Here is a 24,801-nt window from a genome sequence, read left to right as displayed (position 1 = left end):
AGTAATAAGTCAATAAATAATCAAGTGTCTAACAGTCTTTCATTAACGAGTACTCCAAATAATCATATTAGAGTTTAAACATTATAGTAACATTGTACAACGATAATGTACTATAGTACTATAGTGTACTATAGTGCACCTCAAACCCGTATTCACCTTTTAAATGGACGTTATATAAAGATATGGATTCTTTCAAGTAAGATTTGGATATTGGCTAAGTTAACAATGTATCTCCAGCAATCAAATGTTTATTCCATAGAAAATGTTTCTTGTTATTTTCAAAACATATTTTGAAATATGGAAGTTTAAAAATATCTTTGTAGACTAATCAATCAATCGATTTTACTGCGAAATGTACAATTTTGTAATGTTTTGGGTTTTGTTAAACCCATAGGTTTCTCAGCATTTTTAGTACTTTTTCATTACTATAGTACATTATCATTGTTCAATGTTAATGTTCAATGTTCAATGTTAATGTTACATTGAACAATGATAATGTACTATATAGTACCGTACTGAAAAAGTACTAAAAACGCTGAACAACCTATGGGTTAATCAAAATCATATAGTACTTTTTCAGTACTATAGTACATTATCATTGTTCAATGTTAATGTTACATTGAACAATGATAATGTACTATAGTACCGTACTGAAAAAGTACTAAAAATGCTGAGAAACCTATGGGTTAATCAAAACCTAAAACATTACAAAATTGAACATTTTGCAGTAAAATCGATTGATTGGTTAGTCTACAAAGATATTTTAAAACTTCCATATTTCAAAATATGTTTTGAAAATAACAAGAAACATTTTCTATGGAATAAACATTTAATTGCTGGAGATACATTGTTAACTTTAGCCTATATCCAAATCTTACTTGAAAGAATCCATATCTTTATATTACCTTCATTAAAAAGGTGAATAGGGGTTTGAACTACAGTAATAATTTATTTATTCATTAACTCAATTAATCGATTAACTTGCATTTAATTGGCAAAAATTCCAATGAAATAAAATACAGTAGTAGGCTACATAATGAAATAGCATATCTTAAACTCATCTCCAAAGCTCACTTGAGAATCCATACCGTATTTTTATATTTCTTGAATGGATCATGAGATTCCAAACATTTAGAAGGTGTAATTTCTTTTAAACTTCAGTATTAATTAACTGTGAATGGAATGCTTTCAATTCAATTCCGGTTGAAAGTTAAATTTGAATTTGTGGGTGATAAATTATTATAATTTGAAGATCTGAAACTAATTTTGTAGCCTAACAATCAAAACATTGAACAAGTAGAACAATAAAATGAGAATGGGGAATAATTGACAATTAATTATTTGGTTGAAAGTTGAGTTAAGTAGCAAACATTTTATTATTGTGCCTCTCCTAATTCAAAGACTCACATAAAATGCAATTCAAAGGGAAAACTATCTCCCAGATAAAGAACTACTATTCTAGGGAATTCTTTTTAAAATAATAGAAATTAAAGCATAATCTAAAATCATATAAGTCAAAATTTCCATGTCTATCATATGATGTAATATTATAATATTGGTATTTCCCATACTTTACTATGAAATAATTAGTGCCTAATGGAATGAAAAACTCTAAGCATCAAAATAGAAATACTATGAGCATATAAGTATAGAATAGGTACTGATACTGACCTACAGAGACATATAAAGGTGGCATATAGAATAGCCTACTACATTTCTGACTGATACTCATGGTACGCGCTCATACTTATTATTGATAAGAAATCATTACTTTTTTCATTATATTCATGTGAATCATAAGCCTACTACATTTCATTATAATCATGACCAAACCTAATTCTATTACACCTAAAAACCTAACTCAACCTTATCAATATTATTCTTGTTACATTATTGCTTCAAAGTACACTGTAATATATTCAAAAACTTAAGCTTGTGAAGAATTATTCATAAAAAAGAATCAAGTATCTTTCTCATTTCCTTATTCCACTTTAATCACTCTTCATGAGAGGAATATGCTGTAATATAGGCGCTGTAATATATGCTGTGTATAATTCTGTATCTTATCTTTTGAGAAATTGAGAGAATATTATTAAATTTAGAAAAAAAGTTTTAAAGTTTTTGATAGAGGGTTACCAGAAGTTTTTACATTGTATTTATTTGAATCAAGTAGCCCATATAAGCAAAGTGATTTTATGAAATGGCTAATCAACACTATTGCTTAAAAAATGTAAATAGGCCCTATATTTCATTGAAGATTGCTAAGGTCAAAGGAGATATATTATAGGTAATTTAATAATATATGTTTAAAAAAGATAATTATTATTCCTAAATATATCCAAATATCAAGCATATGTTCATATTATCTAGTATCAATTTGCTTATTTTTTAAATTTTAACTTGAAAATGACCCAAGGTCGAAACTATAGTCATTAAAATATTTTAAAGTTTTTAATTAAAGGGTACTAAAAGTTTTTATATTGTTTCAATTTTCCATTAGATTTAGTTATTAATTTGGTTATTTTTCTCAGCGCAGATCTGTCTCGACCTTATCGAATCACTGAAGGCTCTATTTCCAAGATGATTTGGTATCCATGAATAAATTTGGCTTCTGTTGTATGATTTAAACAAGAGCACTCCGTATTGTAGAATCATTACTGTCCATTCTCTTCCCATTCCAAGTCGATATTCATCAAATCTGCAACAATAATTAGTTTTTCTAGATTACTAAGATTGCAAGAATTGTATCCTATATCAATTTGATAAACGTTATGAAACACTAGAATGTTGTCTAGGAATATCAAGAATTCAAATTCGTAATACGAATTTGAATTCTTGACAAACATTCTAATGCTTCATTATGGATGAATATCACCACATCTCAATCAATCAATCAAATAATTTTATTTATAAAGTGTAAAAGAACATTGAATAATTGTCAATTCACATTAATATAAAAATAATGGAACACTTTGAAATAACAAATCAATATATATATATATATATATATATAATATATATATACAAATTGAAACAGGAGACACAAGACATAAATAGATTAAAAACACTTACATTAGTAAGTTTTTAAGTGTTTTCAATCTATTTATGTTTTGTGTCTCCTGTTTTAATTTATATTACAAACTTTAAAGTGTCTTCTGTCATGTGCTATATATAAATATAAACAGGATACACATGACACGGATAGATTAAAAACACTTAAAAACTTACATTTAAACGAGAATTTTCAGGGGCTGGGCCCCCTTTGTCAATCAACCAGGAAGTGAAGTGCAGATTTGAACGTGACCACAGAGACGCGGTAGAGATGTTGTGTAGACCATAGAGCACAGACAAACGGAGGCGCACTGATTGAAGGAGCATTATGGGATTAATTGATGGGCCATGATGGGTTATTTCAAGTGGGAAATTTCAAATTTGAGTGGGTTATGGATAAGGGAAGGTGTAGATTATGAATTGATAGAAAAGAGGAGATTTAAAATTATAAATCCAAAATGAAGTGGAATGAAATTTGAAAATGGAATTATAGAATTGAATTGGAATTATATTTATTTTTATTTTCATTGTAATTGAAAATTTATGATATATTATTGATAGCTGTGAAATTGCTTATATATGATGGAATTCATTTCAATTTAATTGGACAGTTGGTGTAGAGTTGATAGTTATGGTACTATTGCTGTCTGTTAAGACCAGGACTGGAAGCAGCTCCAAGCATCCAAATAAAAGCCAATTCTTTCGTCTTGACGTCTATGGAGGGGGCTGTGGGAGGGAGAGTGGCAAGGACTTTGACTTTGAAGCATTGGTCAAAGTTCTTGTTGTGCTCAGAGCCATGGGTGGGGATGGGTAGGGAAGTATTATTTTTAAAGGAAGCCCTGTGATTGTTGATCCGGAGGTTCAGGGCAGTGGTGGTATCACCTATGAAGAAGGCAGGACAGAGGTTGCAGGGAAGGAGGTAGATGCAATTTTTGGAGATCCAATTACTGGATTGATGGATTTGATGGGTGTAGTTGATGATAGGACTGGTAAAGGAAATGGAAGGACCAGTGATAGGGCAGGTTTTACTGCAGGAGCGTTTGCATGGTAGTGTACCAGGTGGAGTTGGGATTTCATCAGAGGTGAGTGATTGGTTTTTATTAAAAATTCTTTTGAGGTTGGGAGGCTGCTTGTAAATGAGAGTGGGTGGTTGCTGGAAAAGGTGTTTGGTAGAGGGATTGGAGGAGACAGCATGGAACAGATCTTCAAGGACAGGCTTGAGGTTTTTGATTCCAGGGAAGTAGGTAGTACAGAGCTTTGGAGCTTGTGGGATTTGGGAATTTTTTGTGGTTGGATTAGTGTCTGTTTTGGAGGAGATTTGTTTCTGTAACAACCTTTCAGGATAGTTACATTTCAGGAGGGATTGGTGGAGTTTTTTGAGGTACTGGTGAAGGTGGTGGGGATCACTGCAAATTTTTTGGCCTCGGATTGAGAGGGAACGTGGGAGGGATCTTTTGATGTGGTAGGGATGGCAACTCTCAAAGTGTAGGAACTGTTGAGTGTGGGTGGATTTGGTGAAAGTATTGGTGGATAAGGCATTGGAGTTGGAAAGGATTACATTGACATCTGGGTAGTTGATGGAGGATTCAGAGATATTCCAGGTGAAGGAGACAGAGTAGTTGGAGTTGAGTTGATTGAGGAAGTGGGAGAGGGTATCATATCCATGAGGCGATATGAGGAATATGTCGTCAATGAAACGCAGCCATATCAGGGGGGATAGGGTTTGTTTAGAAAGGGAATCCTGTTCAAGGAGGCCCATAAACAGGTTTGCATAGGATAGTGCCATCCTGGTGCCCATGCCTGTACCCTGAGTCTGAAGATAATATTCATCTTCAAACCTGAAGGCATTGCTTGTGAGCACCAGTTTTGCAAGGTTTACCAGGAAGGTGGTTGAAGGGGTGGAGGGTGTGCGACGTGAGGAGAGGAAATGCTCAAGGGATTTTAAGCCTTCAGAATGGGGGATGGTTGTGTAGAGGGAGGTCACATCGATGGTAACAAGGAGGAGTTGTAGATCAGTTGGAAGGGTTGTGTTTCTTAGAATATCTATGAAGTGGAAGTGAAGTGGAGTCTTTTAGATGAGAGGGTAGGGAGGCAACAATGGGTTGGAGGTGGAAATCAACAAGGGCAGAGATTCGTTCTGTTGAGCTATTTATGCTTAAAACAATGGGACGACCAGGATTGCCTTCTTTATGGATTTTTGGAAGAAGATAGAAGTGTGGTGTGTTGGGAGTGTCTGACGAAAGGATGTTGATGTCTGAGTCCGAGAGGCCTTCAGATGGACCATATTGCTTCAGAAATTTGAAGACTTTTTTTTGGATTTGTGGAGTAGGGTCAGAAGGCAGATACTGTTCGGATACAAGGTAACAAGGCACTGTTTCAAGATACTGTTCTGTTGATACTGTTCGGGATTAGTGAGTTGCCAGTTGGCTTCTTTGATGTAATCAGTAGTCGTCAGTAAGACTATGGTTGAGCTTTTGTCAGCTTTGGAGATAAAAATATCAGGGTCAGAGCAAAGGTATTTGATGGATTTGAACTCTTGGCGTGTGAGGTTGTGGGTTGGAGTGAAGGATTCAATGAATTTTCTAGAGCTGACTTTGATGAGGAGTAAATTTCAGAAGATTTCAACAGGGTGGTTAGCTGGGAGTGACTTGGGTTCACAATTGGATTTTGGGGCAAACTTTTTGATGATTTGGTCAGAAGTAGTCGAGGGGGGAGGGCAAGGAGGGTCAGAGGTGTTGTTGCCAGTGAAGTATACTTGCCATCTAGTGAAGTGAACAGTATCAGAGAGAAGGTTGATGGCATTGAGTTTGGAAGTTGGGGCGAAAGAGTGACCCTTGTCTGATTTCTCCCCAATTCCACCCACCTTTATTCAAATTCCAACATCAGATTTTACTGCAGTTTCTTGATATTGTTCATGAACAGTAGCGTCACAAAGTAAAATTGCAATAAGAAAATAATTAATAATATTATTGAAAGACGCTTGGCTATCAGCAAAGCTAGCTGACCGCGGAGATAAAGAGGGTACCGATGGCGCACCATCTTCCGCGCATCGGGAGGATTCTAACTGCCTCTGGTGGCTGCACATCTCCATCCCCTCCACTTTAGGAGAGTATTTAAATGCCGGACGAGCCCCAGACCAAAGCATTCCACTCCCAACCTTCCTGCTCCTTGTACAGCGGCCCGTTGGCTGTCATAAGTCCCTGACCTCCTGTCCTTGTACAGTGGCCCGATGGCTGCCGTACGTCCCTAACCTTCCATCCTCCCAGGGCACAGTGGCCTGTTGGCTGTTGTCCCTAACCTTCCACACCCCCAGGGCACAGTGGCCCGTTGGCTGTCATAAGTCCCTGACCTCCTGTCCTTGTACAGTGGCCCGATGGCTGCCGTACGTCCCTAACCTTCCATCCTCCCAGGGCACAGTGGCCCGTTGGCTGTTGTCCCTAACCTTCCACCCTCCCAGGGCACAGCGGCCCGTTGGCTGCCGTCCCTATTATCTCACCCTCCCAGGGCACAGCGGCCCGTTGGCTGCCGTCCCTAACCTTCCATCCTCCCAGGGCACAGTGGCTCGTTGGCTGCCGTCCCTATCCTCTCATCTCCCCAGAGCACAGTGGACCATTGTCTGCCGTCCCTATCCTTCCATCTCCCCAGGGCACAGAGGACCGTCATCTGCCATCCCTAACCTTCTATCTTCCCAGGGCACAGCAGACCGTCATCTGCCGTCCCTATCCTTCCATCTCCTCAGCGCACAGCGGACTGTTGTCTGCCATCCCTATCCTTCCATCTCCCCAGGGCACAGCGGACCGTCGTCTGCCATCCCTATCCATCCATCTCCCCAGGGCACAGCGGACTGTTGTCTGCTGTCCCTATCCTTCTATCTCCTCAGGGCACAGCAGACCGTCGTCTGCTGTCCCTAACCTTCTATCTTCCCAGGGCACAGCGGACCGTCGTCTGCCGTCCCTATCCTTCCATCTCCCCAGGGCACAGCAGACCGTCGTCTGCCATCCTCAACCTTCTATTCTCCCCAGGGCACAGCAACCCGTTGGCTGCCGTCCCTAGCCTTCCATTCTCCCAGGGCACAGCGGCCCGTTGGCTGCTGTCCCTAACCTTCCATCCTCCCAGGGCACAGCGGCGCCTGTTGGCTGCCGTCCCTAACCTTCTATTCTCCCCAGGGCACAGCGGCCCATTGGCTGCTGTCCCTAGCCTTCCATTCTCCCAGGGCACAGCAGCCCGTTGGCTGCCATCCCTAACCTTCCATCCTCCCAGGGCACAGCAGCCCGTTAGCTGCTGTCTCTATCCTCCCATCGTCCCAGGGGCACAGCGGCCCGTTTGGCTGCCATCCCTATCCTTCTATCCTCTCCGGGCACAGCGGCCCGTTGGCTGCCATCCCTCCTGTCTATCCTTCCTCTTCCCACTATACTGGAGTGGAACCGAGGCTGTAAGGCCAATACAAAATTACATCAAAGTGGTGTCATCAGAGAAGAGAGCGACCTTCATGCCATCAGAAGTACCAGGAGGTGCTGTCCACGCCAGCTGAGGCACTAAGAAGAAAGAAGAGGAACTTCGACTTGCCTCCTTTCCCCGCCCACATTACAACTGAGCTAAGTCATCCAGGAGCAACACCTGGGTATCAATCACCCACCTCTGAAGCTACTCAGGGTGTATGTGATAGTATACTCTATCTATCAACTTCCATCTTGGCCAACTTCTGTCTTTCATCAAACTTATTAAACTCCACAATGATCCTTCCCTTTCCAATATTTGATGAGATCCTCAAAAAATCAGATTGTGCTCTAGAGAAAAACAGAAACTCTCACCTTGAAAAACTTTCTTCCCTGTACAAATCCCACTTCCAAAATAATCTGTCTCTTCAAATGCATCATTCCAACATTACCAACCCCCCCCTCATCAGTGACAAACACAGCCTTGCCTCACTCTTGAACCTACCACCACTCTGCCACATTCCCCCCTCCTTACTCAAACGTTTGCCCCAACAACCTACATCACCTTCAATCCATCAAGAAAACATTGAAAATCCCATTGTCCTCAACCTATCCTCAAGAAACCTTTCACCTACAGATAAATCAGTCCTCAACAAGGGTCTCTCTTTTGACCCAACTCCAAAACTCAATGCCATCAATCTTCTCTCTGATACTGTTCACTAGATATCTCAGATGGCAAGTATACTTCAGTGGCAACAACACCTCTGACCCTTCTCTATCACCAAAGCTGACAAAAGCTCAACTGTAGTCTTACTGAACACCACTGATTACATCAAAGAAGTCAACCGGCAACTCACCAATCCCAAACAGTATCAACTCCTGCCTTCTGACCCTACTCCACAAATCCAAAAAAAGTCTTCAAATTCCTGAAGCAATACGGTCCATCTGAAGGCCTATCGGACTCAGACATCAACATCCTTTCGCCAGACACTCCCAACACACCACACTTCTATCTTCTTCCAAAAATCCATAAAGAAGGCAATCCTGGTCGTCCCATTGTTTTAAGCATAAATAGCCCAACAGAACGAATCTCTGCCCTTGTTGATTTCCACCTTCAACCCATTGTTGCCTCCCTACCCTCTCATCTCAAAGACTCCACTTCACTTCCATTTCATAGATATTCTAAGAAACACAACCCTTCCAACTGATCAACAACTCCTCCTTGTTACCATTGATGTGACCTCCCTCTACACAACCATCCCCCATTCTGAAGGCTTAAAATCCCTTGAGCATTTCCTCTCCTCACATCGCACACCCTCCACCCTTCAACCACCTTCCTGGTAAACCTTGCAAAACTGGTGCTCACAAGCAATGCCTTCAGGTTTGAAGATGAATATTATCTTCAGACTCAGGGTACAGGCATGGGAACCAGGATGGCACTATCCTATGCAAACCTGTTTATGGGCCTCCTTGAACAGGATTCCCTTTCTAAACAAACCCTATCCCCCCTGATATGGCTGCGTTTCATTGACGACATATTCCTCATATCGCCTCATGGACATGATACCCTCTCCCACTTCCTCAATCAACTCAACTCCAACTACTCTGTCTCCTTCACCTGGAATATCTCTGAATCCTCCATCAACTACCCAGATGTCAATGTAATCCTTTCCAACTCCAATGCCTTATCCACCAATACTTTCACCAAATCCACCCACACTCAACAGTTCCTACACTTTGAGAGTTGCCATCCCTACCACAACAGAAGATCCCTCCCACGTTCCCTCTCAATCCGAGGCCAAAAAATTTGCAGTGATCCCCACCACCTTCACCAGTACCTCAAAAAACTCCACCAATCCCTCCTGAAATGTAACTATCCTGAACGGTTGTAACAGAAACAAATCTCCTCCAAAACAGACACTAATCCAACCACAAAAAATTCCCAAATCCCACAAACTCCAAAGCTCTGTACTACCTACTTCCCTGGAATCAAAAACCTCAAGCCTGTCCTTGAAGATCTGTTCCATGCTGTCTCCTCCAATCCCTCTACCAAACACCTTTTCCAGCAACCACCCACTCTCATTTACAAGCAGCCTCCCAACCTCAAAAGAATTTTTAATAAAAACCAATCACTCACCTCTGATGAAATCCCAACTCCACCTGGTACCCTACCCTGCAAACGCTCCTGCTGTAAAACCTGCCCTATCACTGATCCTTCCATTTCCTTTACCAGTCCTATCACCAACTACACCCATCAAATCCATCAATCCAGTAATTGCATCTCCAAAAATTGCATCTACCTCCTTCCCTGCAACCTCTGTCCTGCCTTCTTCATAGGTGATACCACCACTGCCCTGAACCTCCGGATCAACAATCACAGGGCTTCCTTTAAAAATAATACTTCCCTACCCATCCCCACCCATGGCTCTGAGCACAACAAGAACTTTGACCAATGCTTCAAAGTCAAAGTCCTTGCCACTCTCCCTCCCACAACCCCCTCCATAGATGTCAAGACGAAAGAATAGGCTTTTATTTGGATGCTTGGAGCTGCTTCCAGTCCTGGTCTTAACAGACAGCAATAGTACCATAACTATCAACTCTACACCAACTGTCCAATTAAATTGAAATGAATTCCATCATATATAAGCAATTTCACAGCTATCAATAATATATAATAAATTTTCAATTACAATAAAAATAAAAATAAATATAATTCCAATTCAATTCTATAATTCCATTTTCAAATTTCATTCCGCTTCATTTTGGATTTCTAATTTTAAATCTCCTCTTCTCTATCAATTCATAATCTACACCTTTTGTTCGGACGTTATGAATGCTTCCCTTTCTTGTCTGGCGTTGTGTGGTGGAGGGGGCAATTATACGGTGATGTGCAAAGCATAATTGTGGCCAGTCGTCGATTGACAGCCAAATTGAACAGCTCACTTCTCGTAATGTCGATTTTTGCAAAGTGATCTATTGATTATTTATTGTGATTTATTACAAGTGTCATCTCGTCTTGTATCGTGATCTGGACCCGGGATCCTGGAAGCAAGGAGGATTTGGACATGAAGGTAGGCCTATGTTATTGTGCACTTAGCCATTTTAATTGTTCAATTTGCTACCCGACTCCAGACAACCCAAAAGTTCTCGATGTAATTACTGATACAGTCCACAAACCAGAGTGCTGTTTGAGCCAGCCTCTGTCGATTAAACATTGGTCCAACCGTCCGGAATTGATTTGTTCATCGAATTTGAATAGGACATAAGTTTGAAATATCGTCTAATAGGTTTGTCGTTTTTTATGCCTATTTTATTCTTGGTTTGTTCTGTGTATATGGCTTGTTTTTGTCGTCGTAGATGAATATACGCTTTAATTGTGGTATTCTTAAGAAATTTGGGCTCAATTTAAGTTGGAAATTGAGTAGAACAAGTAATATTTTCGTAAATAATTGTGTCGTAGTATTATTGCGTAAGATTGTTGCATTGGCGCCACAACGCTGGACTGGCAAGTTCGTGTCGATAAGTAGAGAAAGACTTATACGTCGTCTAGCTGTAACAGTAACTGGAACTGTTACTTTTTTCAAAGGATACTTGCAGTTATTTGCATTGATTATTGTCGTTACTTCGTTATTAATAGCAGATATTGTTTGTTCCAATGAGTATCGATACGGTATTATTAGCCTTGTAACCGATCATTTCTACCAAGCATAGTTGAAATGCTGGCTTGGCTTGTATGATTAGATAAGCCAGCCATTGCTCGTTCCATTGTGTCGCCTGCTCTCGTGTTTTCCCTCTTATTCTTGTTTGGTTCTTTGTCTCACTCTCTCGACGAGCGCTCACTGTTATCGCCTCACTATGGGTGTTATCGAAGATTTGACATTTCAAAGAGATGCATTAATTCGTAAAATAAAACGGATTAATGAAATTGCCGAAGCTGTCGAAAAAGATCCGAAAAATAGAAAAATGAAGAATTTATTGAAAGTTATGGGTGAGCATATCGATCACCACCAGGTGGAGTTCAATGATGAAGCTGTTATTTTAGAGGCTACTAAATCCACTGATTTATTGGGATCATCTACATTGTCAGAAGCCTCCTCACGTAAGCAGTTTGGGAAATCGAAACCAACTATGGGAAATTACAAGGCTTCAGCTATGATTGTTAAATCAAAATCGGGCGAGCTGAAATGTATTGAATGTAATAATTCTCATGAACTGGAAAATTGTGAAGTGTTCTTGAATCTCAAACCATCTGATAGATTAAAACGTGTAAAAGAATGGAAACTATGTATCGGCTGTTTATTGGCAGGGCACTTTATTAGAGATTGTAGAAGAAGGAAGCCGTGCAGTCACTGTAATTCGCGTCATCATTCGCTCCTCCATTTAGAGCCGAGACAGCCGCCTGTTGAAAACACCAACACATTGGCCGGTAATAAACAAATGAGCAGGGTAGACGTGCACGACGTCGCTGATCAAAGCCATCAGACATTTGTTACTGACTCAGCGAAGAAAGTATTTTCGAACGTAAATAGTTCCTTAGTATTGTTACCAACTGTTAAATTGGGAGTTCGAGGTAATCAAGGCAATTATCATAAGGTCAAAGTATTATTAGATAGTGCAAGCACCGAGTCATTCATTACAAGGCAATGCATGAAAAAACTGGGTTTAGTGGTACAGAAAACACATAGTTTGCCATTCTATGGATTATCTGATACTAAACTGGAAGTGACAGATGAAATTACTAACTGTGAATTTGAAATACCGAACTCCCCTTCATTAAAAATTACCGTGTCGGGAGTCAACAGAATAGCAGCTACAAATCAGATAAAAAATGCGTACTGGGCACATATTGAAGGACTGGAGCTAGCAGATTCTGAATTTTTCCTCTCAGAGGAGGTTCATATTTTATTGGGTGCTGAATACTTCCTCTTCATTCTGACTGGAAGAAAGGTGATTGGTCCAGCGGGTACACCATCTGCCCTAGAAACAGTATGGGGCTACTGCCTGATGGGTAAGGTATCAGAGGAGAGTTCTACTATCTCAAATAATCTGTGCATGTATTCCAATGCTAATTCAGAAGAGTTGGTGAAGCGATTTTGGGTCGTAGAAGAGCCACCTAGGACAAAAAAATTATTGGAAAGTGAAATGGCTTGTGAGGAGATATACAAATCAACTGTTTGTCGTTTGAATACTGGTAGATACATTGAAGAATTACCATCCAAGGAAACAAATACGAGGGAGATATCGGGATATCTTGAAGTTAAAACTAATGTCGGAGAAAATGTTACCATGATTCGAGAAGAAGAATTGGGAGATAATTTAGAAGAAGTTCCAGGTAAACAAGGTATAGCCTTCAACAGTTATTTACCGATCAACGGTAATTTAGGGAAAGAGTTAGAAGTGATTCATAGTCCACATGAAATCAAAACAATGGGAAGACCCATACTGAAAAAGGAAATTGGAGAAGATGTTTTTGAAAGGGAGAAACGAAGTTTGGAAGAGTTAGATGATGATAGACAGGATAATGTTGAAATAAAATGGACAAAATCCGAAAAGGGAGGAGAAATGAAAGAGTATACTCTAACAACTATGTCATATGGTGTATCATCATCGCCATTTCTTGCCATTTGTACTACACATCAGTGTATTGAAGTTCAAAAAGTGCTTTCAAAAATTATAAACATAGATTATATTGCAGCTTGGACTTATTCAACTGTGGCAGTGAGTTGGATTCAGTCTTCACCTCATCGTTGGGCTAGGTTTGTGGCAAATCGTGTAAGTCAAGTACAGGAACACCTGTCTACAGAGCAATTCAGATATGTGTCAACCGAATGTAATCCAGCTGATTGTGCTAGTCGAGGGCTATTTCTCAATGAATTAATTGGTAATTCTCTGTGGTGGAATGGGTCTGATTGGTTAGACAAACCACTGGAGTGCTGGCCACACCAAACCCACGGTAATGATGATGAAAATTCCATACAGATTGAATTGGAAGCAAGAAAAATTACACTAGCAACACAGAGTAAAGACTCAGAGGAATCAATTCAATCGGTGAAATTGAGAAATCGATGGAGTTTACTCAAAAGAATTGTATCCTCATTCTGGAAACGTTGGCAATTGGAGTATGTATCTAGTTTGCAAACCCGAACAAAATGGTACAGAAAACATAGTAATGTTAACATTGGACGTATGGCTCTCTTAAAGGAAAGAATTAACCTACTCCCTCTTCACTGGAGACTTGGTCGAATAACGAATATATTCCTTGAACAGGATGGAATTGTGAGAGTGGTGGAGGTACAGACTGCAAAAGGAAGTCTCACCAGTCTGTCAATAGGGTATGTCTCCTCCCTATTGATGATGATTAGGCCTTATTGAAGGGAACTTCAATAAGTTTTAGTGGTTGATTTTTTTGTTTCTCGTTTTATGTGTGGGAAAGGTTCCCAAGTTGCTTTGTTTCTTGTTTTTATTCTATATTAGTTGTATATAGTCATTTATTTCTCGTCCCATCCTCTCCTTTCCGTGGGCCTCCTTTTTTTAAGTCTCCTCAAGTGCCCCTGAGGAGTGAAGATATTTTCCTTTTTTTCCCCTAGTCTCCCTAGTAGGGTTCGTTATAGGTGGTTTTTTGTTTTTTGTTATTGGAAGTTCTTCCAAGGTGGGCAGAATGTTCGGACGTTATGAATGCTTCCCTTTCTTGTCTGGCGTTGTGTGGTGGAGGGGGCAATTATACGGTGATGCGCAAAGCATAATTGTGGCCAGTCGTCGATTGACAGCTAATTGAACAGCTCACTTCTCGTAATGTCGATTTTTGCAAAGTGATCTATTGATTATTTATTGTGATTTATTACAAGTGTCGTCTCGTCTCGTATCGTGATCTGGACCCGGGATCCTGGAAGCAAGGAGGATTTGGACATGAAGGTAGGCCTATGTTATTGTGCACTTAGCCATTTTAATTGTTCAATTTGCTACCCGACGCCAGACAACCCAAAAGTTCTCGATGTAATTACTGATACAGTCCACAAACCAGAGTGCTGTTTGAGCCAGCCTCTGTCGATTAAACACCTTTCCTTATCTATAATCCACTCAAATTTGAAATCTCCCGCTTGAAATAACCCATCATGGCCCATCAATTAATCCCATAATGCTCCTTCAATCAGTGCGCCTCCGTTTGTCTGTGCTCTATGGTCTACACAACATCTCTACCGCGTCTCTGTGGTCACGACCGTTAGAATGTTCAAATCTGCACTTTACTTCCTGGTTGATTGACAAAGGGCCCCCAAAAATTCTCGTTCAAATGTAAGTTTTTAAGTGCTTTTAATCTATCTGTGTCGTGTGTATCCTGTTTATATTTTTATTACAAAACTTTAAAGTGTTTTCTATATATATAAGTTATATAGCTAATTACTTATATAGTCACCACTCCTCATTCCATTATTGTTGATGTAGCATAGTTGTAGTGGAAGGTAACATTGTATTTAGTAGTTAGTTTCAAGCTAGCGGACATAGCGGACGGAGCTCTATCGCGAGATATAAAATTATTGTAATATGTGGTTAACAAATTAATTCAATTTTGAAAAAGACTATTTGATTAATCGCAATCTCAACTGGTGCAGTTGGTAGGACACTTCAAATACGAGAATTTGGTTTTTCGTTTTTAACCGTTAATGAAGTGTTCATGAACCTACGAAAAAGTTGTATCAGTCACCTAACATCGGGACTTAGATAAGTGAACAATCATCAAAATAACTTCGTATCAAATTGAATAAGTTGGTGAACCATTATATTATTAAATTCGTGAGTGTTATTTGCAAAATTATATTTCTACTCAGTCACCTAATATCGGGACAAGTGTGAAAAATAATAAAATTAGTGAAAAATATAGTAAAGTGTTAACAACAATACCATATTTCATCTACAAAGTGAATCAAGAAAAAGCGACAGACTTTCAATATCAGGACAACCAAGGACCTTCATCATCTAAGGACTTCAACGAACTTCAACTTCTAAGGATTACCACGGACTTCAACTTCTAAGGACTACAACGGACTTCAACTTCTAAGGACTACTACGGACTTCAACTTCTAAGAACTTCCACCTCTGGAGAATATCCTACACGTGCGACAGAACCCTAGACTGTGACAAGATGAACTCGATTATAGTATTGTGAGTAACAAAACATTTTTGTTTTATCATTTTATTACAAACTTGGACAATATTAATTTTACTTATTATTTTCGTATTTCTTTTTCTTGTAATTTTATCTATAACTAAGAGCAATGAATTCCAACAATGATAAAGCAACCAATCCCCAAACTGTACCTACCCTTAAGAAAGAATTCTTGGACATGATCCCTGATTATTCAGGAGAGCCTACTATGCTGAATCGTTTTATTTCAATTTTTGACAAACTTGTAGCGAAATTTTACGTAACTGCTAATCCAGATGATTTCCAAAACGAATACTTTTATTCTACTATTCTTGCCCGTATTAAAAGCCCAGCTCTTGACATTGTTACTAGTTCTAACACTTATGCATGGCCTGACATAAGAAAAGTTTTGATCAATAGTTACATGGACAAGAGAGATTGCTTTACTCTCAATCTTGAAATGGTTGAACTAAAACAAGAATCAGGTGAATCACCCTTTTCATTCTATGAACGAAACCAAAAACTTCTGAATTTACAGATCTCGTATTTCCGAAACAAACAACCTACAATATCAGAAGTCATGTGTCAGTATGTAAATGGATTAGCACTTAGAGTATTGCTAAGAGGATTAAGAGAGCCTCTCGGGTCTCTCATGAGAACCAAAAATCCCAGTTCGTTGGACAGTGCTCTAAACATGCTATCCAACGACTTCCAGTTCAAATTTGGTTTCTTTCAAGACCACTCTAATTTGAAAAAGCCTAACAATCAAATCCAACACAAAAGTAATCCCAGCTATCAAATGCAAAACTATCCTCAGAGACAACAGTTCTATCACACTCAAAAACAGAAAGGTCAATTCTTTCAAAACAAAAATCAACACATGAACAGTCCTCAACAACATTTTCAAAACAATCAACCCAAACCACAGTATTTCAACACAAATCAGCCAAAAGCTCAAAATCCAATCTACAACCAACCAAGACCCCAAAATTCGTATCAACCAACGCCAATGAGCATTTCCTCAATCAACAATCAAATCAAATCAAAATCAAATCAAACTGTTCATTCCTCAAAAACAAAAACACAATACATGTTATAGCAGCAATAAAACTCAAGATATACACAGAATTATAACATGACTATGAGCCTAGTAGCCTATGTTGATATTATAATGTATATAAAATAAAATTTCTAAAAATACATGACCATGATTAACAAAAACTGTGACTGTTAAATTAATAAACATTGATAACTATTATTGCTGCTAACACAAATAACTGTTGAATAGGAGGAAGGTCCCCGCATGGGCTGTGCCTGTGCGCGGGGACCGAGTTGCATTGGATTTTGATCAAGTACTGCACCGTCTAATAGTTTATTATTATTTTTAAGAAGAAAAATAAACATACACATATATGTTCACAGATGCATGTATAGACCTACACATACAAATGCATACCGTACATACATAGATAGATAGATAGAGAGAGAGAGAGAGAGAGAGAGAGAGAATCGTCCCCAAAAAAGACCAAGACTGTTTCAAATGACAGGTCGACCAATTATTGACGAAATGCAAAATGATGAGTTTGATAATAATTTCGGAGAAACCGCTCAGAAAGAATTATCAGACGAATTCAAACAGCTCTCCGTTGAAAACGAAAATGAAACGTATTTCCAGCCAGCCGAACAAACCGAATCAGAGTGTTTTTTTAGAGGATACTAGCCTCGAAAGAAATTTTCAATTATGAACTTACAAGATGACAAAAATGAAATTCCCTACTTCATTGATCCGAAAATAAGATTTAGAGTTCTAATCGATACAGGAAGCACTAGGTAATTCGTGAAGAACTTCATAGGTATGGAATGTTACAAAGAAAACTTGATAGAAGACCCTTTTGAAGTAGCAACAGCGCATGGTATTTCACAAGAGAAATACAGTACAAAGATTTCTTTATTATTTGGAAAATCGAAACACACGTTCTATCTTTCTGATTTTCATAAAAACTTTGACCTTCTTCTCGGACTTGACAATATGAAAAAAACTTAAAATAAATTTGGATTTTATTAATGACAGTATTGATTTCAATGGAATGAAACTACCTATTTATTATTTTAACGCTGAAGAAAATGATTCAAAAGTGAAGTCAACGAACCCTACCAAAAATCAAATGACACAAATAAAATCATTTCTGATACAAGCTAGAACTCAATCCATTATAGAAATTCCAATTGAAAATATGAATGAAGGTGAAGCTATAGTATCATACAAAAACCTTTCCGGACTTGAAATTCCTCAGTGTCTAGTGAAAGTGAAAGAAAACAAAGCCTATTGTTCTATTTTGAACCCCACTACGTCAGACAAGAAATTTACCATTCACAAACCAATGTCAGTCGAATCGCTTGAAAACTATAATTGTATTAATCCAAGTGAGTTACGTAATCATAATGCATGCAATAATTTGAATCTACTCCATCACAAAACTAACAAAATCAATCTATCAAAAATTAGAACCAATCATATGAATGCCGAAGAAGAGCAAGCTATTTTACAGGTGATTAAAGATTACTCAGATATATTTCACATTGATGGAAATCCTTTGACTTTCACAAATGAAATAAAGCATATCATAAGAACCACCGACGAAATCCCGGTCTATACAAGAAGTTATCGCTAAAATCCCTGAAGTAATCCCTGAAATCTATAGAACTGAAGTAAATCGACAGATTGATGAAATGTTGGAACAAAAAATAATTCAACCCTCCAATTCACCTTGGAATTCATCAATATGGGTCATTCCAAAGAAACAAGATGCTTCTGGTAAAAAGAAATTTCGAGTTGTAATTGACTATCGCAGTTTGAATTCTAAGACTATAGATGATAAATTCCCACTTCCTAATATAACGGATATTCTAGACAAATTAGGAAGAGCACAGTACTTCACTACCCTAGACTTATTCTCTGGCTTCCATCAGATAGAAATGGATCCCAGCAGTATTGAAAAAACTGCATTCTCTACAGACACAGGTCATTACGAATTTTTACGAATGCCATTCGGTCTCAAAAACGGTCCACCCACTTTCCAACTCCAAAATGAATTGTGTTTAGTATATTTAGATGACATTATTATTTATTCAACTAGTTTAGAAGAACACATTGATCGACTAAGACAAGTATTTGAAAGGTTAAGACAATCCAACTTCAAAGTACAACTTGATAAAACAGAATTTTTGCGTAAAGAAGTTAGTTTTCTCTGACACTCAGTGACACCAAACAGAGGTAAACCAAATCCTGACAAAGTCGAAGCCATAAAAAGATATCCTATCCCTAAAACAACGGAAGAGATAAAATGATTTCTTGGACTTCTAGGATACTATCGAAAATTCATTAACAACTTTGCTCATTTAACAAAACCTCTAACAACTAAATGTTTGAAAAGAAATGCTAAAATAGATATACAGGACCCAGAGTACATTAAGTGTTTTGAAACTTGTAAGAATATCCTTACTAACGAACCAATCCTTCAGTATCCTGATTTTGAAAAACAATTCAACCTTACAACAGATGCTAGCAATATAGCTATTGGGGCAGTTCTTAGTCAGAACAAAGACAGTGCTGATTTGCCTTGTGCATATGCAAGTAGAACCCTCAAGTGTTTTGAAACTTGTAAGAATATCCTTACTAACGAACCAATCCTTCAGTATCCTGATTTTGAAAAACAATTCAACCTTATAACAGATGCTAGCAATATAGCTTTTGGGGCAGTTCTTAGTCAGAACAAAGACAGTGCTGATTTGCCTTGTGCATATGCAAGTAGAACCCTCAACGAAACTGAAATGAACTATTCAACTATTGAAAAAGAACTTTTAGCGATAGTTTGGGCTACCAAGTACTTCCGCCCCTATCTCTACGGTAGAAAATTCAAAATATTCACTGACCACAAACCCCTACAATGGTTATTTTCTATGAAAGAACCAAATTCAAAATTATTAAGATGGAGACTGAAATTAGAAGAATTTGATTACGACATATGTTATAATAAAGGAACAGCAAATCAAAACGCAGATGCCCTTTCCCGAATTCAGTTGAATAATAATAACACACACAACCAAAACTCACCCAGATTATTCAGTGATATTGATGCGATTATAAATGAAGCCATTGAAAATGTAGTGAATATCATACCTAACGAGGATGCACAATCTATGATAGCAAACGTGGATGATAAAGAAACGTTATTTCAAAGATTAGAAAATGAAACCGGTACAGATGATAATGAAACCCCATTTAGAGGATTCGAAAACGAAACCCCTTTTTGAGGATTCGAAAACGAAACCCCTTTTCAAGGGTTCGAAAATGATGAATCAGATTTCATAGGTCCTGCTGAAGATAAGTTCATAGAGAATAATTCTCATACGCAACATTCTAATTACGAAAGTAACACATCAGTAGAAATACCAGTTTCAGATGACCCAGTTAACTATGCTAAAAACCAAGTCATATTGAAGCTTGTGAGCAATAACCCAAAGAAAGTCACTATTCATAAAATATTTGATAGTAAAACTGATAGTAGAGATATCTGAGAATAATTTCGATAAAAATGTGATTGACTTCGTGAAAGAATATTTAGTGCCTAATGTTAGATATAGCTTGTATTTTGAAAATAAATTCTATGAAAGATTTGCTTCAGCGATTGCCAAAAATTTCATATTTTCAAAACTCATACTTGTACGATGTAAAGTTAAAGTACTTGATGTAACACATGAAGATGACAGAATAGAAACTATTGATAATTATCATATTGGAAAAACGAATCACAGAGGTATACAAGAAACGTACGATAAGATAAGAAGAAAATACTATTGGCCCATCATGAAAAATTATATTCAGAATTTTATTAACAAATGTGAGATATGTCTCAAAACAAAGTACGAACGAAATCCACTTAATTTAGAAATGAACTTGACACCGACAGCTACAAGGCCGCTTCAAATCATTCACGTGGACAGTATAACATTTGAGAAAAAGAAATTTCTCACGATCATTGATAGTTTTTCAAGATACGCACAATGCTATCCAATAACAAGTTGTAACAGTGTTGAGGTAGCAGACTAACTGCTTAGTTTCTTTTCCCACCATGGTATCCCTCAAACTATAGTTGCCGACAATGGATGTGAATTCAATAATGGCTTAGTAAAGGAATTGACATAATTGCACAAAATCAAAATGCACTGGATAAGTACTCAACATCCGCCTTCAAATGGCTTAGCCGAACGTTTTCATTCTACGATAATTGAGCACATCAGAATATTCAATAATCGCGACGAGTTCAAAACAGAAACAATTGAAAGTAAAGTAAAGTACGCCGTAATTGCTTATAACAATAGCATTCACTCGGTAACAAAACTGACACCTTTGGAAGTTTTATACGGACACATAGAATCTAATCCCATTCTCGAAATAGACATTCAGGACAGATTTATTAACGAATATGTTAATAATCACAAAGAAAAAACTAAACGACTATTTGACCATATACAGGAAATAAACCGAAGTAGAAAAGAACATGTCATCAACGAAAGGAACAAAGATCGAGAAGAACTACCAGAAATTCCAAAATAAGTTTATGTGAGGAATGTACAAAAACAAAGTAAAACTAAAAATAAATTCAACAAAGAAACTCTCCTATTAGTGAATCGAGAACTTAAAACTGCCAAAATAAATCCCCGACATCATAAAACTAGAGAGAAAATTCATTTATCCTAGATAAAAATACCTAGAAAGTTTAAGAAACTGAACAAAGATCAAACTAATGAGAGAACTGAACAAGTAACAACCGATCCTAATTCAAATCCTGTTCTTCCAGGTTCCTCCTCTGCCTAATGAGTATGGCGAATCATTCTTCTAAAGCTGAAGAATTCAGGAATATAAGTAGTAATCTAGGAATAATTGCAGCAGATTTAGGCTCTGCAAAGTTAGAGATTTCAAAACACACTTTCATCCATTATTATGAACTAGAAAGTATTTTTGATCATGTTGATAATTTGAATATGTATTATGATAAGGTATCTGAAAATATTAGAAATAAGATTCCAATAATGGAAAATGTAGAATATATAACTGATAATGGTAGTAAAGCAAGAGATATAGTAAACTATTTGAAATTTATTAATCATACTAGGAATGTAATAGAAGATAAGTTAGATATCATAAGTGTGACTAATGATAAGAGATCTAAAAGAGGACTATTGAATGGCATAGGAGCCGCAATAAAATTTATTACTGGAAATTTGGACTCGTATGATGGTGAAAGATTCGATTATTTACTTGAACATTTGAAAACTAATCAAAACAGTTTGATTGATCAAATATCAGCCCAATATTCATTGAGTTCAGAACTTATTGCTGAATTTAATCAGACATTGAACATTGTTAATTATAATTTTAATGAGTTGGAGAATAAATTCAAATTTGTAAATGATAAACTTAGCGACTATGTAGAACTAGAGAAATTTAGAGATTTGCTGAACCAGTTGAAAATTTTATATAACATTGTATTAAGTTTGATCCAGGACATTGAAAACTCTTTAACATTTTGCAAATTGAAAGTTTTACATCCTAGCATTATTTCAACTAAAGAATTGCTTTATCAGATAACCAAGATTGCTGGTTACTATCAGAATAAATTACCATTGAAACCTGAATTGAAAAATATGTGGGAATTCGAAAATTTGATAAATGTAAACTGTAAACTAACTTCTAAATAAATCATTTACTTTTTGAACTTACCAATCGTAGATGAATCAAATTATAACTTATACAAGTTGTTTTCTGTACCTAGTATGTTTCAAAATGGATATGTAACTATTATTCCTAAGGTCAGATACTTACTCAAGTCAAACGATAATTATAATAAGAAAGAAATATCAATTGAAGGTCTAACTAGTGAATGCACTAGAAAAACAAGTTCAAATTTTATTTGTTCTGTAGAAAGTTTATGTAATGACAAATTGAAATGTGAAAAAGAAATTATTGAATCAGGAACTACATCAAACTGTAAATATAGTAAGATGAAATTAGGTAATAGTATTGTAAAATGGATTCCAGAATTGGATAGCTATTTGTGTATCCTTCCAAATGAAGAAAACATAAAAATTGACAAGCAAGCAGAAACGATAACAAAATCTGTAAAAGGATTTTATTTAATTAATAGCAACAACAATACATATTATTATAATGGTAAAATACTTAATCATTTGTCTGAATCAAAATATCGACCTAAGTTATTGAACCTAGACAACGTTATCAATAGTATGAATGAAGACCAAGAACCATAATTAATTTAGAACATCTTAATTTTAATCCGATTGCTGTTAACAAGTACACCCCCATAAGGGAAGAAAGTATTTTCACTACAAACATAAGTTTTTTTGGACAATTATTTTGTATGTAATTTTTATTCTAATGTCAATTGTTCTATTGTATCGTTATCTAAGTAGAAAAGTTTCACCCAATGTAAACATTGTTAACAACCCTACCCCCGAAGTTCTTTTTAGGGATGGAGGAGTTATATAGCTAATTACTTATATAGTCAGCATTCCTCATTCCATTATTGTTGATGTAGCATAGTTGTAGTGGAAGGTAACATTGTATTTAGTAGTCAGTTCCAAGCTAGCGGACATAGCGAACGGAGCTCTATCGCGAGATATAAAATTATTGTAATATGTGGTTAACAAATAAATTCATTTTTAAAAAGACTATTTGATTAATCGCAATCTTAACATATATATATCTATATATCTATATATACATATAAATATATATATAGTCTATGCAAATGTCACATGAAATCATGACCAAGCAATAAATTCCTGAAAGGAGTACAACGACAATCCCACTAGATACTCCTTAGTTAATTTTTTCCTATCAACCATGGATTTTTAATTACTGGGCAACTTATTTAAATATTTATCTCCCATTTAGGCTACATCGTCCTACTCCTTTTAAATAATCTCAAATTATGCCTTTGTACAATTTCTTCCTCACATGCATGTGATATTACTTCTCGCTGTTCAAAATCAGTAGATTTACTGAAGTAGGTACTTTATTACATCATGAATATATTGACCATGAATTGTCAATAATTACGGTATGCTTAGCTGAGAGAAAGATTCTGTAACAGAATCATCCATTTGATTTTCATGATAACCCTCTCAGTGCTTTATTTGTTGAGTTAATATTTTGTCAAGGTTTCTTCTTGATGACCATACATTAAATTGGAATTTATGAATCCGTGGTGAATAGCTTTTGAAGCATTGAGGTCGCATACATTGGTCATCCGCCTAAGAGCATTAAGGCCCGGGGATATTCTTTTATCACATAACAGACATGATCGTTCCATGTCAAATGTCATCTACCAGTAGCTCCAGGAATTTTGTGCTGATCATCTGCTCCTAAGTTTCATTTTTTTTTTCAATATTTGGGCATAAAAATATGTCATTTCTTTTCTGCCTAGTTGAGAAAGGGACCACTACCGACTAATTGGGATTAAGGAGAAGATTACGGCTGTTCAGAAAATTATTGATAGCTGTTAGACCCTCAGCTGATAATTGCTCCGCATCCTGAACTGTTTTACCTATTAGCAATGTCTGCATATATGAACAAACATATGCCTATTCTTGTATAACTTCAGGCAAACCTTTTATGTGACAAAGGAGCAATAAAAGACCTGAAATCGAACGTTGTGGAACGCCATATTAAAGACTTTTGAGCTCCGACATATATTTTATCTTATAACTAATTAATAGTTATCAGAGAGATGAATCGAGGCGAATTGTTGAGGAGGCCTAGGTCCACGCAGGGCTGTAGTGCTTCGTAAGTAAGTACTAATTAATAGAATAGAATAATGATTTATTGACAAAAATTGAATACAAGCATAAATTATTAAACAAAATCACAAGCTTGGCTTTTAAGCCGTCAGCTGAAGAAGGAGTTTCATAAGGAGTTTTATACAGTAATACTGTAATATTTCAGCATTGTATTCGCTTAAACTAACAATAGTAGTAACTTAAAATTCAGTAACTTCGTCTATTTCAACAATGAAACTTCATGAATTGGAAATATCAACAATGAAAGTAGAGTAAATAGGCATACAACAAAGATTCGATAAAAATGGCAGA

At 37.0% G+C, this 24,801-nt stretch overlaps 1 protein-coding gene across 1 annotated transcript in view; it reads right to left on the bottom strand.

Moving 5' to 3' along the window:
- Positions 1-1,608: 1,608 nt before the first annotated feature.
- The window catches only part of LOC120354470, a 172,580-nt gene continuing 149,387 nt past the window's right edge, over positions 1,609-24,801 (bottom strand). Inside the window, exon 2 of the mRNA XM_039441675.1 lies at positions 1,609-2,698. Within this exon, the coding sequence (XP_039297609.1) occupies positions 2,693-2,698 (6 nt within the window). The 3' untranslated portion in view covers positions 1,609-2,692. The remainder of the gene's footprint in view (positions 2,699-24,801) is intronic.

This window comes from Nilaparvata lugens, chromosome X, assembly GCF_014356525.2.
Source record: "Nilaparvata lugens isolate BPH chromosome X, ASM1435652v1, whole genome shotgun sequence".
In the NCBI taxonomy this organism is placed as follows: domain Eukaryota; kingdom Metazoa; phylum Arthropoda; class Insecta; order Hemiptera; family Delphacidae; genus Nilaparvata; species Nilaparvata lugens.
The sequence above is the reverse complement of the archived record's forward strand: the minus strand, read 5'-3'. Positions and strand labels throughout refer to the sequence as shown.